Raw genomic sequence first — 19,088 nt, 5'->3', positions numbered from 1 at the left:
ATTGTTGTATCAGCCGGTGGTTACGTGCTTTCACCATCTTTTTGTTGTTGGTTGGGGTCTTAACTGCTGCGGCTCCAGGACTGTTCTCTTATGAATAAAATGCATTTGGTACTTTGTCACTTCACCGTGGAACATAAGTGCAACAAAACAAAGTTGAATAAATGCTTATTTACTCTCCTTTAGAAACGTGTGAAAGCTGCAGGGAGCCACCAGGAAGGAGCTGAGGAGCCGCTGGTCGCAGACAACATGTTAAAATCAATCATTTTTGGAGAAAGATAAAGGGAGATCACCCTTCACCTTTCTCCTGTGTTTAAGCTCCTCAGCATGAAGGCGTTCACAGTTGCAGCCGTCGCTTTGTGCATGAATGCTGAAATAAGCTTCTTTGTTTGATCCTGCCTGAGAACACAAAACAGGTGTGATGGAGACGGTAACTTTCCATTTGGTCTGCTTCCACTTCGTCGACTCTGTTTCTGACACATATTCCCATTTCGTCTACTTTCGTCTACAGTGTAGTTTTCCAACGTTTCACTACTTTTCCGCAGGTTTTGCTGTAATATTTTGACCTACTCTTACCCTTTCAAATACTAAACTTCAACACAAAACACCAGTTTTTTTTCAACATTTCACTTTATCACAGTTCACATTGACAAACTGATCAACTCACTTTATCAGTTTACATTGACAATTACAAATGCATAATGGAAAATTTACAAGCTACTTTACAAGCCAGTCAAGTGGCAGGCAGAGTCCATGAAGTCAGCAACAGTCAGTTTGCCAGCTACAAACTTTTCTTGAAGACGCTTGAGCCGCCTGTGGTGCTTCTGCCACTTGTTCCTCTTCTCAAATGGGAATCCATCACTCTGCAGCTGCAGAATCTTGAATTCTGAGACACCTTCTCCCTTTGTATCTGACTTAAATCATTTTATTATCATGAATATGCTAACTTTAAGAGTTATTGGCATTTTGGTGGGATAAAAATACAGTAGACAAAAGTACACAAAATAAAAATGTGTTACAGAAGGCCGATTTTAAGGTTAATAATTAAATATATCTGAAATAAATAGCTGTTGTTGCAGTTTTCATAGTAAATATCCTGTTTCTTAAATAACTTTGGTAACACTTTACTGAAAGCACCCCTGTATAACTCATAAGTACATTATAGCACTGTGTAACTATAGTTATAAACACTCATAAATGATCACAATGCTCTATAACATCAGGACCTGACCCTAACCCTAAGCTGTATAGTGGGTTATAAAGCATTGTGATCATTTAAGAGTGTTTATAACTACTTATAATGTGTTAGACCGGGTGCTTCAAGTAAAGTGTTTCCAAAACTTTCATAATTAATGTTATTTTGGTGGTTTAATGTTGAAGTGGAAAAGTAGACAAAATGGGAATGTTTGCCAAAAAGGTAGTAGACGAACTGGAGGTAGACGGAATAGCAGTAGACGGAACGGGAATTTCAGAGTAGACGAAATGAGCGTAAACCAATTGGTGATGGTCTCCTGCTGTGTTCCAGACAACTGTTTGGACAGATCTGCTCTTCACGTGGCGGCCTTCGAGGGCCGACTGCTCCTCCGGCATGACCTCCTCGCCCGTGAGCCTGACTCTGACCGGCTGTCTCACTCTGGACTCACAGGTTGTGACTCACTGGCGTTTTTCGCCCTGTGCCGTGTCTCTAGGGAGCGGATGTGGACACGGTCACCGTGGACAATGTCTCCGCTCTCCACGAGGCCTGTCTCAGCGGGCACTACGAGAGTGCCAAGCTGCTGCTGGAGAACGGTGCAGATGTGGGAACAATCACTTAATCAGTTTGTATTTTCATTTGTTCTTATTTGAGTGTGGTTCAATATGCATGTCTTATAAAAAGAAAGCAGTTCTGAAAGGTAGCAGCTTTAGAGGATCTTCCTCCGGAGAGACGGATCCATTCAGTGCTTTCCTGGGTAGATTTGGACGACAGCTTCTCTTGAAGCTCTCGTCAGACACTTGGCCAGATGTGCATGACTGATGTTTGCTCTCCGGCTCGTCCACAGCCGGACAGAGTCACGCTGGCTGGAGGAACGCCTCTCTTCTACGCCTGCAGCAGCGGGAACGCCGCTTGCGTTCAGCTCATCTTGGAGCGCGGCTCGTCTCCGCACGCCGGCCGGCGTCGGGCCTCCCCCATCCACGAGGCTGCCAAGAAGAGTGCTGCTGAAACACGTTCACGTGGAAACCACAGCTGCTCGGCATCGATGTGATTCTGACCGCGGCGCCGCTTCTCGCTCCAGATCATCAGGAGCGTCTGCAGCTGCTGCTGTCCTGGGGGGCGCAGGTTGACCTGGAGCTGCCGCTGGGGGGAACGCCGCTCGACTGCGCCTGCATGGCAGCGGCCTGCGCACAGGTTCTGCTGCAAGCAGGGGAGTCGAAGCCAGAGTCAATCCTCCGAGCGTCTTCTGCAGCTGTGTTGGCGAGGCTCGGTGTCCTGGGGGACAGACTGGATTCAGGCCTTTGAACCGCTCCTGTTGTGTCCTGCGGGGGCAGACGTGAGGCTGGGATGTGGGCAGGACGGTCCTCTGCACGCCGCCGTCCGAGGCGGCGCCGCACAGATCGTCACGCTCCTGCTGGACTTTGGGGCCGACGAGTGTTGCAGGAATGAAGACGGACAGACCCCCCCGGACCTGTCGGCGGAATGCAGCGCCGTGAGGAGAGGCGTGTGGGAACAGACAGCTGTACTTCCATCATTCACTCGCCTGATTGTTTTGCCTTTTCGAAGTTTTAACGGTCGCTCCGTCTGTTCTCTCCCCGCAGCCTCGGAGCCAATCAGCTGCAATCGGCCGCTGCAGAGAGGAGCCGCCGCCCGGCTGGACAGGTTGACTGAAACCTGCATGTTTCCCTCACTGATGCGAGGGCAAAGTCAGGATTCAGAGCATTTCTTTGAATATTGTAGGAGCTGCTCAGATGGAACGCTGTGTGTTTACAGGCCAGAGCTGCTGCTGGAGAAAAGCTCACAGTTCCCCCCGGATGAGGAATCAAACACAAGTGATGCTATCAGCTGTGCCTCTTTCCACAAGGTTACAGAAGATGCTGCCTGCATGTCAAGGTGCATTGTGGGTAATGTTGGCCTTCACTTTGATGATCAAGAGTCAAAGGATTTTTTTAAAGATAAAATAATGTAAATTAAAATGTATGCACTGAAAATACAGGAGCAAAAATAGGTGAAGCTCTGTTCCTGCAAAGAAGAGCAAGTTTCACATTTTGTAAAAATATTTTTGCTTTTGTTGATTTTTTTTTATAGAAACAAACATACTTTGACCATCAGTGTGCTGCTCCAACAAGCACAGACGCTTCATTATCAACCAACAATCACAATTCAACAATGAACTGAAAATACTCTCCAGTCGTCATCAGTCAGTCTTTGTTCATTTAGCTGTTTTCACTCTGAAAATTCTTGTTGGGATTTTAAATACTTCACAGCAGGATTGATGCAATTTGACGAAACATGAAGATACATGAATGGAAAAAATAATTTGAAGAGTAATTATTAAAATAAATAAAGAGAAGAAGCTGTCAAAACCTTAGAAAAGATTACGATGGCTATCCCGACAAAAACGGATGTTAAAAACCAGATTGAACTGTTCAGTTGAGGAGCTTTCTTTTCAATAATGTTCTTTACAGACATACAGAATCCACACATGTTCAGACGGACCACCTCCGCCTGATGCACCCCCACTCCTGGATTATACCGCTGCTCGTCCAGAGCTCATCGTTTCAAAGACATTCTGCTAATTTGTCATCAGAAATAAAACAGACTATAAAATCCAAGAGGAGCAGAGCTGATTATTCCAATCAACGTACCAAGAGTGAAGTGTCTCAGTAATTCTAAAATCATGCTCAGCTGGACATTGTTGTTTGATGAGAGTTTTTCTAATGAATTTAAGATATTTTGATGCCCACAGCTTGTAATGGTAATGCGTCTAAATAGTTTAAAACTCAAAATATTCCTTTTAAATCCCTGCGTAGGGGAGGAGGGAGAGATGAATAATCATCCCCCCCCAGCCTGCTCCAGCTGCCATGGCCCGCCACCAGGAGGCTTTGGACCATTTCAGCTGTTTTATGGGGGAAAAAAAGAGTAAGACGGAGGAGGCCTGAGCCTCTGACTGCCTTCCTGTACCGAGTCTGTTTCTATTTTGATACGAATATCTCTCCTCTGCAGTGCCAACAAAGCCTGCGATGTGGACGGAGCGCGAGCTTTCTGTCTCTGCTGGACACAAATGGCTCTGAGGAGCATCGTGCGCTGTTGTTATGAAGCCTGTGACACTGAGCATAACTCTGAGCGAGGTCCGTGTGTGAGGGAGTTGGAAGTCATTATCAACGGTTGGATTGGATAAAAGCAGCAGTGAGATCCGGGGCTCGAACCGGAGCAAGAAGTGTGTTTATGTGGCTCAAACTGCTGAAGGGAAATAAATCTGCTGTATTCAAATGCCACCCAGAAAGGTCACGTCTGCGCGGACCCGAGAGATATCATCCGAGCCGACTGAACTTGACATTTTATTACCTAAAGATCAGAGAACTGCCTGAGCCCTCAGCAAAAACTCCTGAAAGAGGGCTGTGTGTGTTTGGGTGTGCGTCTGTCCCTGTTGATGGATTTCCTGCTGCTCATCCCTGAGAAATAAGACTCTGGGACTGAACTGAGGATCCTGCTCCACAGAAACAAGGTCCGCTCGCTCAGATTCTCACTAATCCTGCAATCAAAACCTTCAGAGCTGTATTGAGTTGCGTTTCCCTCTTGGAAAAGGTCACACCAGCCGCACAATAAAGGTCTTTCATGCAGATCAGTTCTCCAGAGACTTCACATTTTTATTCACTGTCAGGGGTTAACAACAACAATCAGCATCTGAAAGGGACGAGCAACGAAAAGAATCCTCCAGACGATCCAGCACGTTTTTACATCTCATGCACATTGTGACCACATGAATCCTGAAGATTCATTCACCACGACGGAAAGTTTCAGTAGTTAAACACTTATCACTGGTACAAATGCTACAAGGTTCTTTATTTTATTGGAAACATCAACATTTTAAGAAACTGACACAGTGGGAAAAACAAAACATTAACAGATCAATAAATACTAAAATTATATTGACGTGTTCCACTTGCATTATTCTGAAAAACATTGATGATCAGCAAACAGCAGCTAAAATTAAAATGTCAAAAACAAGCAAAGAGAAAAAAATCTCATCCCGTCACAGTGTAACAGTGAATCATAACTTTTACACAAAGGAAAGAATCAACTTCATTTAAGTAACAGCAAGCAAAGTACAGTTTCTGAAATTGACAGAAAATTATCAATAAAATCACCAGGATGTATTTTGGAAAAAGAAAAGCAATTCATTTACTTTCATCTGAAGCAGATGTGAGGAAAAGAAAGTTCTGGCACTTGCAATAAAATTTAAAAGTAAAAATAAAAATGAAAAGTAAACAAAGATTGATAGAAAATCACAAACACTTTTGTTGTCGTTGATTTTTACATATTACCAACAAGAAATCAACATTCCTGAAGAGACACTGTTCAGCTTGAATGTTTCGGGGTTTTGTATCGGCTCTGCTCCGCTCTCATATTTCTGTTAATATCTTCATTTCACAGATAAAAATGAACACAACAATGAAAACATTCAGCTTTTTCAGGCACAGTGAGCACTTCTTGTTATTTTTTTAAATCTAAAATGATGTTTCACATTACCACAGATACACAGACTTTCAGCACATATTTTACTGTTACATTTAACCATCAATAAACATTCACAAGAAAAGACCCATCAGCTCTCAAAACAAGCACATTGCGTTTGATTTACTTTCCTGTGTTTCTTCTGCTTCAGATGGCTCCTGAGATTCCCTTTTTTTATAAAATCATAACACACATAAAGACCATAACCTGCTGAACATGTAGTTAAAGATTTCATACAGAATGTAAAAAGTAGCATTACGAACAAAAACATGTGCTCTAATGAGTAATGAGGTAAAAGAAAAAGGCACAACTAACATAAAAACACTTGATGACTTTCTACACCACACAACCGTCTTCATCCTGGAAACATGACAAATTTAATGTCATTATGCTACCTATCCATCTGTTACCATGGTAACATTACAGGAGCTGTTCTCGCCGCCATGCAGTTGCTTCTGATTCAGTCCAGGCACCAAAAAATAAAAATACTTGCCAAAGATAAACATCATACTTTGGCTCTAATAACTGTGCGTCTTACTGTACCTTCAGACGTAAAAAGAAAACGTGTGTTTGATTTCATTCAGGCAGATAAACGTCTCTTTTTTTGAACTTCTGAATCTTCTGAATCCCTGCAGTGCTCTGATCACTTCCTCTGAAGCTTCTATCTTAAATACATCTTCTTCTTCTTTATCTTTACAGCTCAGGATTCATTTCCATAAACATTACATTCTTGCTCCATTATCTACGCCTCCTCATGTTTATTGGACATTTCGGGTTTGATCGGCTCGGTGCTTTATGTGGCGGTCACAGCTGTTCAGATTAGAGTCCAGATTAGAGTCCAGAGAGTAAATGGTGTAAGCCTCCTGAACTGTGTGAAAGCCTGAAGCTCCTCTCACACCTGCTGTTTTGTTAAATGACTCAATGCACCACCTAGTGGTCAAAATTGTACTGCAAGACAAAACAGGTGGGGCGAGTCCGGAAAACTTCAGACTTTTGCACATCATTAAACTGTCTCTGAGATGAGACTGTGACTGAAGCTCGTCTCACTAAAACTTAGTATTTTAGTATGAGAGGCCAATTATAGCATCCTCACACCAGCAGGTCCTTTTAAACCGTGTTAACTGCTGAAGCTCCCCTCACACTGACGTCACATGCGTTCTTCCACTGTTCTGGCTGTGAAGACTTGTGGACGAGAAGCAGAACAGCAGCTGCCTGCTGAAGTGCTTGCTGAAGCTCTTGCTCATCAGGTACAGGGCGAAGGGGTTGACGCAGGAGTTGGTGAAGGCCAGGATGCGGGCGCACACGCTGGCGATGAAGTGGCCCAGCGAGGTGTCGGCCTGGCCGTAGTGGTAGGAGCGGTACAGGTAGATGATGTGGCTGGGGAGCCAGCAGACGGCGAACAGGCCGACGAACACCAGCACGGTTCTGGCCAGACGCTTCCGGGACTCCATCTGACGGCAGACAAAAGAGGAAAACTTTCTCAGACAGTAATCCACAAATGAGTTTAGACACCCGGACATGTCCAGCAGCTGATGGAGGCTGAGGCAGATGAGCAGCTACTGAACAAACCTCAAGGGGAGGCTTTGGTACCAGACCGAAGGTTCTGGGATGCAGACAACCTTGAAAGTAGTGTAGAACCACGCATGCAGAGATCTGCTGTTCATATCCAGGTTATTAACGTTAAAGATGCTAAGAACGGTTATCTCTACCACTTGTCTCTGTGTGACAGTGGAGCAGGAAGGAGTCCTCGGCCTGCTGATCGTTATCTGGAATCAATCCTCCGTTGAGATGAGTGCAATGACAAGTTAAAGGCATTTGTTTGAAATCATCGGCAGAAGATGGATGGAAGCTTGAACTCATTATCACCATGTACTAAATGATATCTGATCGTTTATTTTTAATGGTCAGCAGCTTGTTTTGCTTCAATGTCTGGATAAAATGAGAAAAGAAAGATGGCAGGTCATTTATTGATCGCTTTGGTGAGAATCTCTTTCTGTACTGAACCCACTCTATTCATAGTTGATCTGATCTACAGGAGCAGTTACACGCCACTCAGTACGCAGCTGGGGAGGACGAGTGTTGCTCATGGACTCACGGTGGTGACCTATTCCTGTGGGATTCGAACCAATGAACTTCTGATCATAAACCCAATATCTCCGCCACATCTTTGAGCTTCGCTGAAATGTATCTTAATCTCTGTAGGACACAAATGCACGGCCAGGTCGAAACTAACGCATAGTTTATGGAGATGGAGCTGGTGATTGGAGATTACAAAAGGAAACACGGAGAGGTGTTTGGGGATGGAAACTCAGAGACAGAACATTAACCAATGAAGACAAACGGACAGACTGAGACCTTTGCACACAAACCGATGAGGACGGGCTTGAAGAGACGCAGGTGGAAACACTTCACGTCCAATAAGAGCGGAAGTACAGAAGAGCAGAGACACCGGACTCTTAGGACGAGACGGCAGAGAAACACCACAGACACGAACTCCAAGAAATACCAACACAAACAGATGAGCTGTGAAGAGTTTTTCACCATACGGAGAACAGGAGGAACTAAACCAGAGCCGTGATTCTAACTCTGGTTCACAACATTCAAACTGAAAGTGTTGTTTCTGGTTCTGTCGGTATTGGATGGTTTCACACCCTTTGTTTCATATATCTGACACTGACGCCACAAGAAATTACTAATTATTAGAGAATGGATTTTCTCTTTTCTAGTGCTGTTTCATTGATTTGGCAAATCCATCCATTGGGAGCAATTCAGGGTTCAGGGTTCAGCTAAAGGACATCTGGCCACATAGGAGATTGAACCTGCAATCTTAAAGGGGACATATTATGCTTTTTTCACTTTGTGTAGAGTTTTTCATAGTAGTGTGTCGCCGTAGCCTTATTATGACGTTCAAATTTCAAAATGGTCTTCTTCCTCCCTGTCGCTGAAACTCCGAACAAAGGATGAATTTGGGGAGAACAAACTTAAATATTATGTTTTTGGGCTTCTGAGACCGATATGACGAGACTGAAAAATAGCATCATATGTCCCCTTTAAGAATCGGAGATGACCTTCTCCACCAACTGAAACATAGCGGAGAAAAGAAGAAAAAAATACTGCCGTGAAACTTGATTTACTGAACTGATTGTATAGCTTTTTAGCTTTTGCGGGTTTTTGACAAGCATCAAGAAAATGACTGTAAAACCACCTGACAGTCTGTCAGAGTGTAGTGCTTACGCTTGTCACTTCCCGCCGCTGGCTCACTGTGTTAATGGACCTAATCCTGTCCACCTTAGAGGCTCATTATGTCCTCCAGCTTCACCTGAACTGCTCTGAAGCCTCTGCACCCACAGCTGACAGCGTCAGCCACGCTCACATCCAGCTCTGCTCTCTGGCTCCTTTCTGGCAGAGTACTGGAGCTGAGGCGGGTCGACGTGGTTTCTCCAGCTCCTGAAACGTTGAAGCAGAGCCTGGCTCAGACACTGGGCCCCAGGGAAAAAGATCAACTTTGCTTATATTTCCAGGTTTGTTTACACACAAAAAAAAGAAAATGGTCACAGTCACTGCAAACACGTTTTGAAAATCGCACCCAAGGTGGAGCTTCTCCAAAATGACTGGGCTCCTTCACTGTGTAAACGGGCGAAAACAGCTCTTTCTGGAAACGATCGCCTTCGTCCTGACGGCTTCGCTGGTACTGCGCTCCACGGCCGCTGTTCTCCTGCAAATGCAGAAGAACGTTTCCCTCCAGGGTGTCATGACTGCCAGTCCAGATTCTCCTGGTCCTGGTCCCGATCCGGGTCCACATTCATTATAACATGGAAGAGTTGCTTCTTCTATTGTTTCTTTTTTTATCATATTGTTGTCAGAAATCCTCATTACAGGATACCAACTGTAGCTCCACAGATGAAAAACAGAAACAGAAACAGAAACAGAACAGAGTGCACATCCAGGCTGCAGAGGAGTTTTGGAGGTGTTGTCTTGGCTTAAGTCTGTGAAACTGACAGTCCTCTAATGCTCATTATGGTCCTGCATTCACCACATGTTTACTTTCATTACACTCACCTTTACCAACACACACATTCTGAAGCGTTGTGTTTTATTCTATTCACACTATTAGCTGTTTGTTTCCATGATTCCCTTTGATTTTTACACGTCTGTGCTTCTGCTTGTGTCGCGACTCCCACTCTGAGCACCGACACATGCATGTTAAATCACATGGCTGTATTTGCAGGGCAGATCTTTTTCTTCATGTTTCCTTGTATTCTTGTTCTTGTCAGGAGAACAAAAAGGCAAACGTGTGTGTGTGTGTGTGTGTGTGTGTGTGTGTGTGTGTGTGTGTGTGTGTGTGTGTGTGTGTGTGTGTGTGTGTGTGTGTGTGTGTGTGTGTGCATTTGCATCTGTTCCCTTGAGCAAAAACCTCTGCGTCTGTGTTTTTTTTGGGATACAATTTTAAATTTGTGTTTTATGTGATGAGTTGTTTAGGTAATAAATTCATCTTCATGTCAAAAAGCACATTTAAAAAGTAAATAATTGCTGGATAAACCTGTGTGATGCTGAGAACAGCAGACAGTAGACAGTTTAGTCTCACCTGGAACACTGAATCTATCTAATAAAGCAGAGCGATGCACAGAAACGGAGGAGTCAGACCTGTCTGTGGAGATGCAGCCGGCCCTCAGCTGCAAAGTCCTCAGAGCTCCTCACCAGGCTGTGGGCGATGAAGCAGTAGTAGACCGAGATGATGAGCAGCGGGACGACGTAGAAGATGAGGAAGGAGGCGGTGGAGTGGATCTTGGGGTGCAGGTCCCCGGTGTGGGGGTACGGCGCACAGGTGACAAATGTCTCGTTGGTGTGGCGGGTGGTGAAGGTGTCCAGGTCGGAGAAGACCGCCTCGGGGACCGCCAGCGTGCCGGAGAGCAACCAGATGGCTCCGGCTCTCAGGCCGACGCTGAGGGGCGCACCGGACCGGTCCAGTGGTTTGACGATGGCTTTGTACCTGAGATGATGAAAGTGATATTTAGACTCTGTCATCACTGTATGCAGTAAGAGGAATGAAGGCACACACACACACACACACACACACACACACAGGATAGGAACTGCCATATCTGACACCACCATTAGCAACACTGGAGCCCCACAGGGCTGTGTCCTCAGCCCCTCTCTCTACACGCTAATGACTGTACAAGCCCCACACCTATCACTGCATGCTACACACACTCTGATGACACTGTAATCTTGGCTCTCCTCAATAATCAGCACTGCATCACTGCCTACCACAGCTCAGTCACCCACTTCACACAATGGTGCATGCACAATCATCTTCACATTAACCCTGATAAAACAAAGGAAGTGGTCTTTACTCCCCCCCTCCCAGCCTGAACCATCTCCATCAACAGCAGCGCTACAGAACAGGTGAACACATTTAAATATCTTGGAATCGCCCTGGACAGTAACGTCACCTTCGAGCACCACATCATGGACGTTCATAAACGCTCACAACAAAGACTTCCTGTTCTCCGTACACTCAGTGCTCTGCATGCTGCTCCTCATCGTCTGCTGCTGCTGTATCAGAGCATCATTCAGTCCATTCTGCTGTATTGTTCTTCCTGGTTTTACACCAATAGTCTCCAATAGAAACAAACTCACAGCATCTAAAATACTCTGCTCGCCCACACCAAACATTTCAGAGCTGAATGACAGAGCAATGACCCGGCTTAAATCAGTAGTTTCAGACACAGATCACCCTCTTCATAACTTCTTCCAGCTCCTCCCTCGGGGTGCAGATATCGGACTCTTAAATGTAGACGGGCCGTTTTAACAAGAGCTTTGTTCCATCTGCTATTGCTGTACTGAGCAGGGTGCCTCGCTGACTTACTGCCAATCTGTGTTAACTGCTGTTTGTTGTTCTTTGTTGTGTATTCTCTGTTTCTGTAATTGTCTTACTGTCTTACTTGTGGTGTGTGTGATGGAGTCCATAACATCTGGAACTGACATGAAGGCTGTGGAAACAAATTTCCCTTCACGGGATACTAAAGACCTATCTATCTATCTATCTATCCACACACACACACACACACACACACACACACACACACACACACACAGTCTTGTATTTCTATCCTTGTGGGGACCGTCCATTGACTGCCATTCATGTCTAGCCCCTAACCCTGACCCTTACCCTAACCCTAACCCACACCACAACAAAGCCTAACCCTAAAGAAATGTTTTTGCACTTTTACTTTTTTCAGTAACAACAACATGGTCAAGAAAACACTGTTTCTCCTACTTAGGACCGGAAAAAGGTCCCACAAGGCACGTCGTTCCACGTTTTGCTATCCTTGTGGGGACATTTGGCCCCAACAAGGATAGAAATACAAGAACGCACACACACACACACACACACACACACACACACACATACGCGCCAGGCTTTCTGGTGAGGAATCTGTAAAATACCATGTTTTATCTAACAATATAAACAAAACTCAAACAGAACTGTGGCAAAGTTACACACACAGCCTTTCTTCACACTCCTGTAAGTAGAGATTTTTTTTTTTTTTTGCCACAACGGATTTGTCTTATCAGGCATGAAAAGGAAGAAAAAAATGAAGATAGGATGAAACCTAATTAATCCCACAGCAGGGAAGCTCCATTATCAGCAGTGTTTTCAATATTACATATAATCTTCACATCATTCAATTAGAGACAAGTACATAGAAAAAAATAAAATAAAAGTGTGCATTTAGATTGAGCCAGTGCAGCTATGGTTCAGTTTTATAGCATCAAAAACCTCACATCTATACAGGGAAAATAAAAAGGGATCAAATCTGCTGGAGTCTCACTGTTAGTGCAAACCACTGCACCAATGAGGATGAACTTTATACAGGAAATCTGCTTCAAAATACAGTTTAATTTGGTGGTCTGTGGTTTCCTAATGAAAAACGAAACCATTATTGCACTAAAACCCTTTTTAAGAAAACAGGGAATCAAAATAATTGAAAGTGCTGCTGCAGCCAAACATTTAAAATAAAATATCTTTACGCATTAAAACCGTCATGGTGCTGAGAGCGTGAGTCCGGTACCGGTCTGCGGAGAGCGCGGTCAGGGTGAACACGGAGACTCCCACCGAGGTCAGCTGCACGAACGGGATCAGTTTGCACCCCACGCGCCCGAACAGCCACCGGTCCACCAGGTAGCGGCTGGCGTCCACCGGGGCGCAGGTGAGCAGCAGCAGCACGTCGCCCAGGGCCAGGCTGGACAGGAACAGGTTGGGCACGGTGCGCATGGACTTGACCAGCAGGCACGTCCTCATCAGGGTCACGTTTCCCACCAGTCCCACCGCGATGAGGAGCCCGTACACCGCGGCGATCCCGATCCCGGGGGTCCAGACGCCGTACGGCTGCTGCCCTCCTGTTGCATTCCTGAGCAGTCTGGAGACATTCCGGGGAAGCCCCCTGCTGTCCTCCGGGGACGGAATGAACGGGTCCTCCAGAGACATGTTGGAGAGAGAGGGGGAGAGAGAGGTCTGGTGCGCTTTGCCGGACGGGTTTGTGAACTCTGCGCGCGCCTGGCGCGCGTCATGTGATGGACCACAGACCCAAACGGCGGAGGTGAAGATGAGTCGGGGATGTGTTGAGGCTGATGTGATGGAACGCACAGCACCCCCCCCCCCCCCCCCCCCCCCCCCCCCCCCCCCCCGGGTCTCCAGTCTGCTCAAACATTCTCACTCCTCAAGTGCCAAATCCAGATCTGCAGAAACCAAGCCTCGCTCCCTCTGTCTGCATGTTTAATAAATGCTTTCAAACATATATTATTATCATAAATAACATAAGTTTAAAAAAGCTTCTTTGTGCTAGAAATGACGATCTCTAGACCAGAGGTGGATCCAGAAAATGCACAGGTGGAGGGCACGAGGGGTGCCAAGAGGGGGCATCCTGCTTTTGTTGGATTAGTTCACTATTTATCTTTGATTTATTTACTTTTCAAAAAAAACACAGAGACGGTCAAAACCGTTCAGAAATGTCAGACTATTAATTTGTGTGTTATTATGTGGTCCTTATTACACCAGACATTAGAAATAGTGGCAGTAAAGCCTGGTCTGTGTAGATGCACTTGTCTTTGTTTTGAATAATAACATAATGTAGCTGATTGCTTTGATAGTTTGTGGAGTTTGAGTGAATGTTTCATGTATCATATAATCATTAATTCAACTCATTCATGTTTATGGTATTACAAGTCTCATATTGTCAATGGATTGGATCTTTATCACAGGTTGGATTATTTTAGTTAAACTGTTGTCATCATTAAAATCCAGAGTAATTTTTAATTTTTTAAAACAACAACACAGGTTTGACATTAACACACATTTATTTCCTTTTTCACAATGAAACACATGAAGTGACAAAGTCAAATCAAATTCCTTTCAGGTCTGAAATAGAATTTCTTTCACCAATACATGGTGGCAGCTGTCGCAATCCGTGTATCATTCGTTCAATTGATATTCAATTTAGAATCAAAAAACAAAATATTGAAAAATGAGTCGTTTTTCCTTTTTTCGTTTTTAAAATGAAAACAAATAAATGAAAATTGGTTCATTTTTCAATATCCCGTTTGTTAAGACAGATCAAATAAAGGAAAGTTGAAATGCGGCCACAGAGCAGACTTTAATGTGATTTTTCAATTTCTTTGATCTCCGTGACCCGGAAGTTCTATCGTCTGTGTTTTGGTTTTTGTCGGCGGGAAGGTGGGCGGGTCACGGGACCCTGTCGGTCAGTTTAAGGCCAGCACACACTACTATACACTACTACAGAAGGATCAGGCCGAATTTTGCCCCGATCTTCTCCTCCCGACCGAAGCCGACAAGGTCCGACTGTCGGGAGTATGATAATGATCTCGGGTCCGATCTTCGTGTAGTGTTCGGGGGGTTCAGAGAGATGTTTTCCGGTCGGAGCCTCTCGGGAGGCGTCGGAAGGGGAGATCGTAAATAATGAACATGTTTAATATTTCTGATCGCAAATCCTGTGGTGCGTGGAGCTCTGAGAGGCGCTGATCAGCTCCGAGTAGAGCTGTCCACACCCTCGAAATAAAGCTCCCTGATTGGCTGGTGCTGCTGCTTAAAAAAAATCCCCTCTCAGCTGTCAGAGATGGAGACATATGTGAAATATATTCACTATATGACAGTGAAAGAGAAAAGTCAGAACTCCATTCAGACCCAAACTCCGATCTGCTCATTCATCTGCATCGCCAGTCCTGCAATAATCCCGATGTTTGAATTCATGTCCACTATTAACCATCATGGAAAAAAAAACAACTTTCCCTGCCTTCAGAGAGACGAAATTTACCTAATCGCTTAAGAGCAGTAGCAGACTCTGACAAAGCTACTTTTTTAAATCACCATATATCTTAAATCATTCTTTTTGTCCCCAGATTGGATAGTTTACACCAGAATAAAATCTCGTTGAGCTTTGATTTGGTAAATTTCATGATGCGTCGCTCGTCTCTCTGAAGGCACGGAGTCAGGATATTAAAGTTGTTGTTTTTTTTTTTTCATTTATTTTTTTCCTCATTCTTCCGTGATGGTTAATGTAGGACTTGCGATGCAGATCGTAGTTTGGGTCTGAATGGAGGAAATACAGTTTATCCAGGAGCGATCCAGGTATTGAGGATTAACCTCTCACTTTCTTCACTGCTGAGTTTAGGAGTTCTGACTTTTCTCTTTCACTGTCATATAGTGAATATATTTCACATATGTCTCCATCTCTGACAGCTGAGAGGGGATTTTTTTAAGCAGCAGCACCAGCCAATCAGGGAGCTTTATTTCGAGGGAGTGGACAGGTCTACTCGGAGCTGATCAGCGCCTCTCAGAGCTCCACGCACCACAGGATTTGCGATCAGAAATATTAAACATGTTCATTATTTACGATCTCCCCTTCCGACGCCTCCCGAGAGGCTCCGACCGGAAAACATCTCTCTGAACCCCCCGAACACTACACGAAGTTCAGACCCGAGATCATTATCACACTCCCGACAGTCGGACCTTGTCGGCTTCGGTCGGGAGGAGAAGATCGGGGCAAAATTCGGCCTGATCCTTCTGTAGTAGTGTATAGTAGTGTGTGCTGGCCTTAAACTGACCGACAGGGTCCCGTGACCCGCCCACCTTCCCGCCGACAAAAACCAAAACACAGACGATAGAACTTCCGGGTCACGGAGATCGAAGAAATTGAAAAATCACATTAAAGTCTGCTCTGTGGCCGTATTTCAACTTTCCTTTATTTGATCTGTCTTAACAAACGGGATATTGAAAAACAAACCAATTTTCATTTATTTGTTTTCATTTTAAAAACGAAAAAAGGAAAAACGACTCATTTTTCAATATTTTGTTTTTTGATTCTAAATTGAATATCAATTGAACGAATGATACACGGATTTAGTCGCAGTGCTGCTTTTTGATTTGCTTCTGATGTTTTTCGAATGTTGTTTGAGTTTTCTGATTTTAGTTTCCCAGTTTTTAGTGTAAAAATCGCTGTCCTTATAGTTCATATGGTATATCATGGTTTTTTTTTTTTGTTTTTTTTTTTTACCCTCTCAGGCTTCACTTCACCTGTTCAGCTCATATTAATGCCTGCTGTTTATTTGAGTCTCTATTTGTACAAACAAGAACTGATTAGTCTTTGGGACAGTATTATAGCCTTCAATGAAAAAAAAAACTGTGTACCGTGAGTCATCAGTGTGAAAAGAGAAACAGTTTGTGAGCAGAATCTATTACTGTATTTAATTTAGGAAAAAAGGGGAAATGACTGGAGGAGACCTGGTATTGTCACTTGTGGACCAGATAACCTTGATTTGTTTCCCTACACATTGTGCTGGAGGTCAGAGCTCCAGCTGCTCCTCAAAAGCTTTTTTTTTCCTCTCCCACGACATATGGAGCCATTATTTTCTGCTGCATCAGATAAGAACCGAAAAGCATCACAGCCATTTTAATATAGATGCAAATTGAGTTTTCTTCTATCAATACTGCAAATAAAAGGCACATAAACATTCTCAGATTTGACTTGAACGATTTGGATTTGCAAGAGTCTGAATTTTCTCTCATCTCTGACAAATGGTTTGACAGGGAAAGAAATTGCCGCAACTCTGCTGATTCTCAACCGTAAATTCCTTTCATAAATGCTGCGTTTTCTATGGCACTTGTCGAAAAAAAAGTGAGGCAAAAAAGCCATCAAAGAAAAATGTCTTCTTGCATTTGAATCAGGCTGGTGCTGACTTCACTCCCTGCTCTTTCCATTAATAACGAGATGGACTGAATAATTTGTTTCCAAAGATATAAACATGTTGCTTTCCACTTGTGTTCATGCCTCTTCTCCATCCACCGCTCACTCACTGTTTGAAGAAAAGTGCACAGAAGAGCCATTTTCAATTTAATTTTATTTTGCATCATGTTATTACTGGGAGCCACTGAAGTGCTGTTTTTTTTTAAAGTAAAACAATATCTAGATATGACAGCTATAGAATGTTCCATACATAAAATTAGTATATCTGCAGTGTTCCATCTGTCGCTTTAGAAATAAACTGGTTTCAAGATGAAATGATTGTGTTGACAATAATAATTAAATTCAATTTTTCCTGAACAGTGAAACATATTTAACTGTCAAAATGAATAAACGTGTGTTATCTGTTAAGGCAGCTGTGGCTCAGTTCTGGAGCAGCTCAGTTGTTGGAGGAAGGGTTCCAGTTCAATTCCCTGACTGGGAATAATTGAACGTTATGTTCGAGATAGGAGCTACATAACATCCTTTGCTTCCTGTTAGTTCACCCGATTGTGCCATTTAAAATAAAAAATATAATAAATAAACCATGAATTCCTGCATGTGAGCAAAGCACTAGACACATGAAACTAGTCCAAGCTTACAAACCTATACAAAATGGTTTGGGTCAGTTGTGTGTATTTGCACAGATATTGCAACATGTAGCAGGACAAAGCCTGAAGTACTGGATTACCCAGAGGCAGTCTGGGGTCAAGTCAGTCAATTCATGTCTCAAAAAGACTTAAATTCCCATCAAGTAACGTGTATAAACAGCAACACAAACGACAGATTTTTCAGCACCATGGACAGCGGCCGCAGAATCCAGTGGCATTTTGTCGCCACCTACTGGTGAAGATGAGGGACTGAAGCAATATGATTCCAGCGTTTTTCACAATGTTGCGATTTAAGTTGCCAGTTTATTCTTTTTCCTTTTTTTCTTTTTCAAATAAAACATAAATGACACAGCCTGATAGCTATGGCTGAAATATCAGGTTTTTTTTCTGCAAACTTTATTGTGTTAACCCTCAGTTTTGCCTAATTTCAAAATGAGTAATTATTTCAAAAAAACTATAGTTATCTCATTCTCTGAAAATTAAATTAATTGTTCCCTTTGTGACTCATTCATTATGATAATATCTGCTGAGTTATGCGTGTTTTTAGAAAGAAATTGTAATTTTCTGCCATAAAAATCAGTTTCAACATCTCCAGATCAAACTTTGTGTCATATTTAACTAACTTACTAACTTAATGCACTAACTTGTTTGCATCTGATCAAAACTCCTCTACATTTCAGAAAGTCTGCTTTGTTCTATGGAATTACGTGTAGCTTTATTATAATTAGGGCTTTCGTGTAAAACATTATGCCAAAGTGTTTCAAATAAATTCTGAAGTAGTGAAGCAAAATGTGTGTTTTGTTTGTTTTCCATCCCATGCTTTAAAACCAGTCAAAACAGACCAAGTGAGTTTGTCCAGGGAGGACAGAATGTGCATAAAGACAGACAATTACAAAGCAGCAGAAAAAGCAGACTATTTGCTTTGGTATTCGAAAAAGATGTTGGTTTTAAAAACTATTTGCACCAGAAATATTGATATGTACTTAACTTGAATCTGAAAAAGTACTGCAGGTGTGTTACCAGGTAAAAGTACCAACTTGATTTTTGGCTCATTGGCTTCAGATAGTTAAAATTGAGATAAAGATCTGCTCTTTCAGTTTTTGTTTATTAAAAAGTATAAATATTTGAAGTAACGGATCATATTTTGAGAAATGATAGTTTTGGAGGACGGTTTGCCAACACACCTGATCATCTGAGTGTGCATTTCTGCACCACTTCATGTGATTTGGACTGAAAATCTTTCAGGCTGCAGGTGGGCCTGAACACGGATTCTGGAAACTGCCACCATGACAATGAATTCACGATTGTTCTTTTTTTCATTGGTCCGATCAGCCAGTGTGAGGCCGAGCCGTCACTGCCGCATCCAATCAGCTGCGGCCGGACGGGATTGGACCGACAACCGAAGTGTCGCTGCGCTCACACACCCTGGACACCTGAAGCGCAGAGCTGCCTTTCCCTCCCCGGACC

At 43.5% G+C, this 19,088-nt stretch overlaps 2 protein-coding genes across 2 annotated transcripts; one reads left to right on the top strand and one right to left on the bottom strand.

Annotated features, from left to right (window-relative positions):
* The first annotated feature begins 1,500 nt into the window (after positions 1–1,500).
* LOC115402734 (ankyrin repeat and SOCS box protein 11-like) lies at positions 1,501–2,856 on the top strand. The gene is made up of 6 exons (XM_030111260.1): positions 1,501–1,600; positions 1,684–1,793; positions 2,037–2,187; positions 2,271–2,383; positions 2,487–2,681; positions 2,791–2,856. The coding sequence occupies exons 1-6, from the start codon at positions 1,501–1,503 to the stop codon at positions 2,854–2,856; spliced, it is 735 nt and encodes a 244-aa protein (XP_029967120.1).
* A 3,987-nt stretch (positions 2,857–6,843) lies between these two features.
* On the bottom strand, positions 6,844–13,202 carry LOC115403182 (gastrin-releasing peptide receptor-like). The gene is made up of 3 exons (XM_030112008.1): positions 12,787–13,202; positions 10,352–10,697; positions 6,844–7,158 (listed from the first exon to the last, which is right to left on the bottom strand). The coding sequence occupies exons 1-3, from the start codon at positions 13,200–13,202 to the stop codon at positions 6,844–6,846; spliced, it is 1,077 nt and encodes a 358-aa protein (XP_029967868.1).
* Positions 13,203–19,088: the final 5,886 nt, after the last annotated feature.

Source organism: Salarias fasciatus, chromosome 16, assembly GCF_902148845.1.
Source record: "Salarias fasciatus chromosome 16, fSalaFa1.1, whole genome shotgun sequence".
Taxonomy (NCBI): domain Eukaryota; kingdom Metazoa; phylum Chordata; class Actinopteri; order Blenniiformes; family Blenniidae; genus Salarias; species Salarias fasciatus.
The sequence above is the reverse complement of the archived record's forward strand: the minus strand, read 5'-3'. Positions and strand labels throughout refer to the sequence as shown.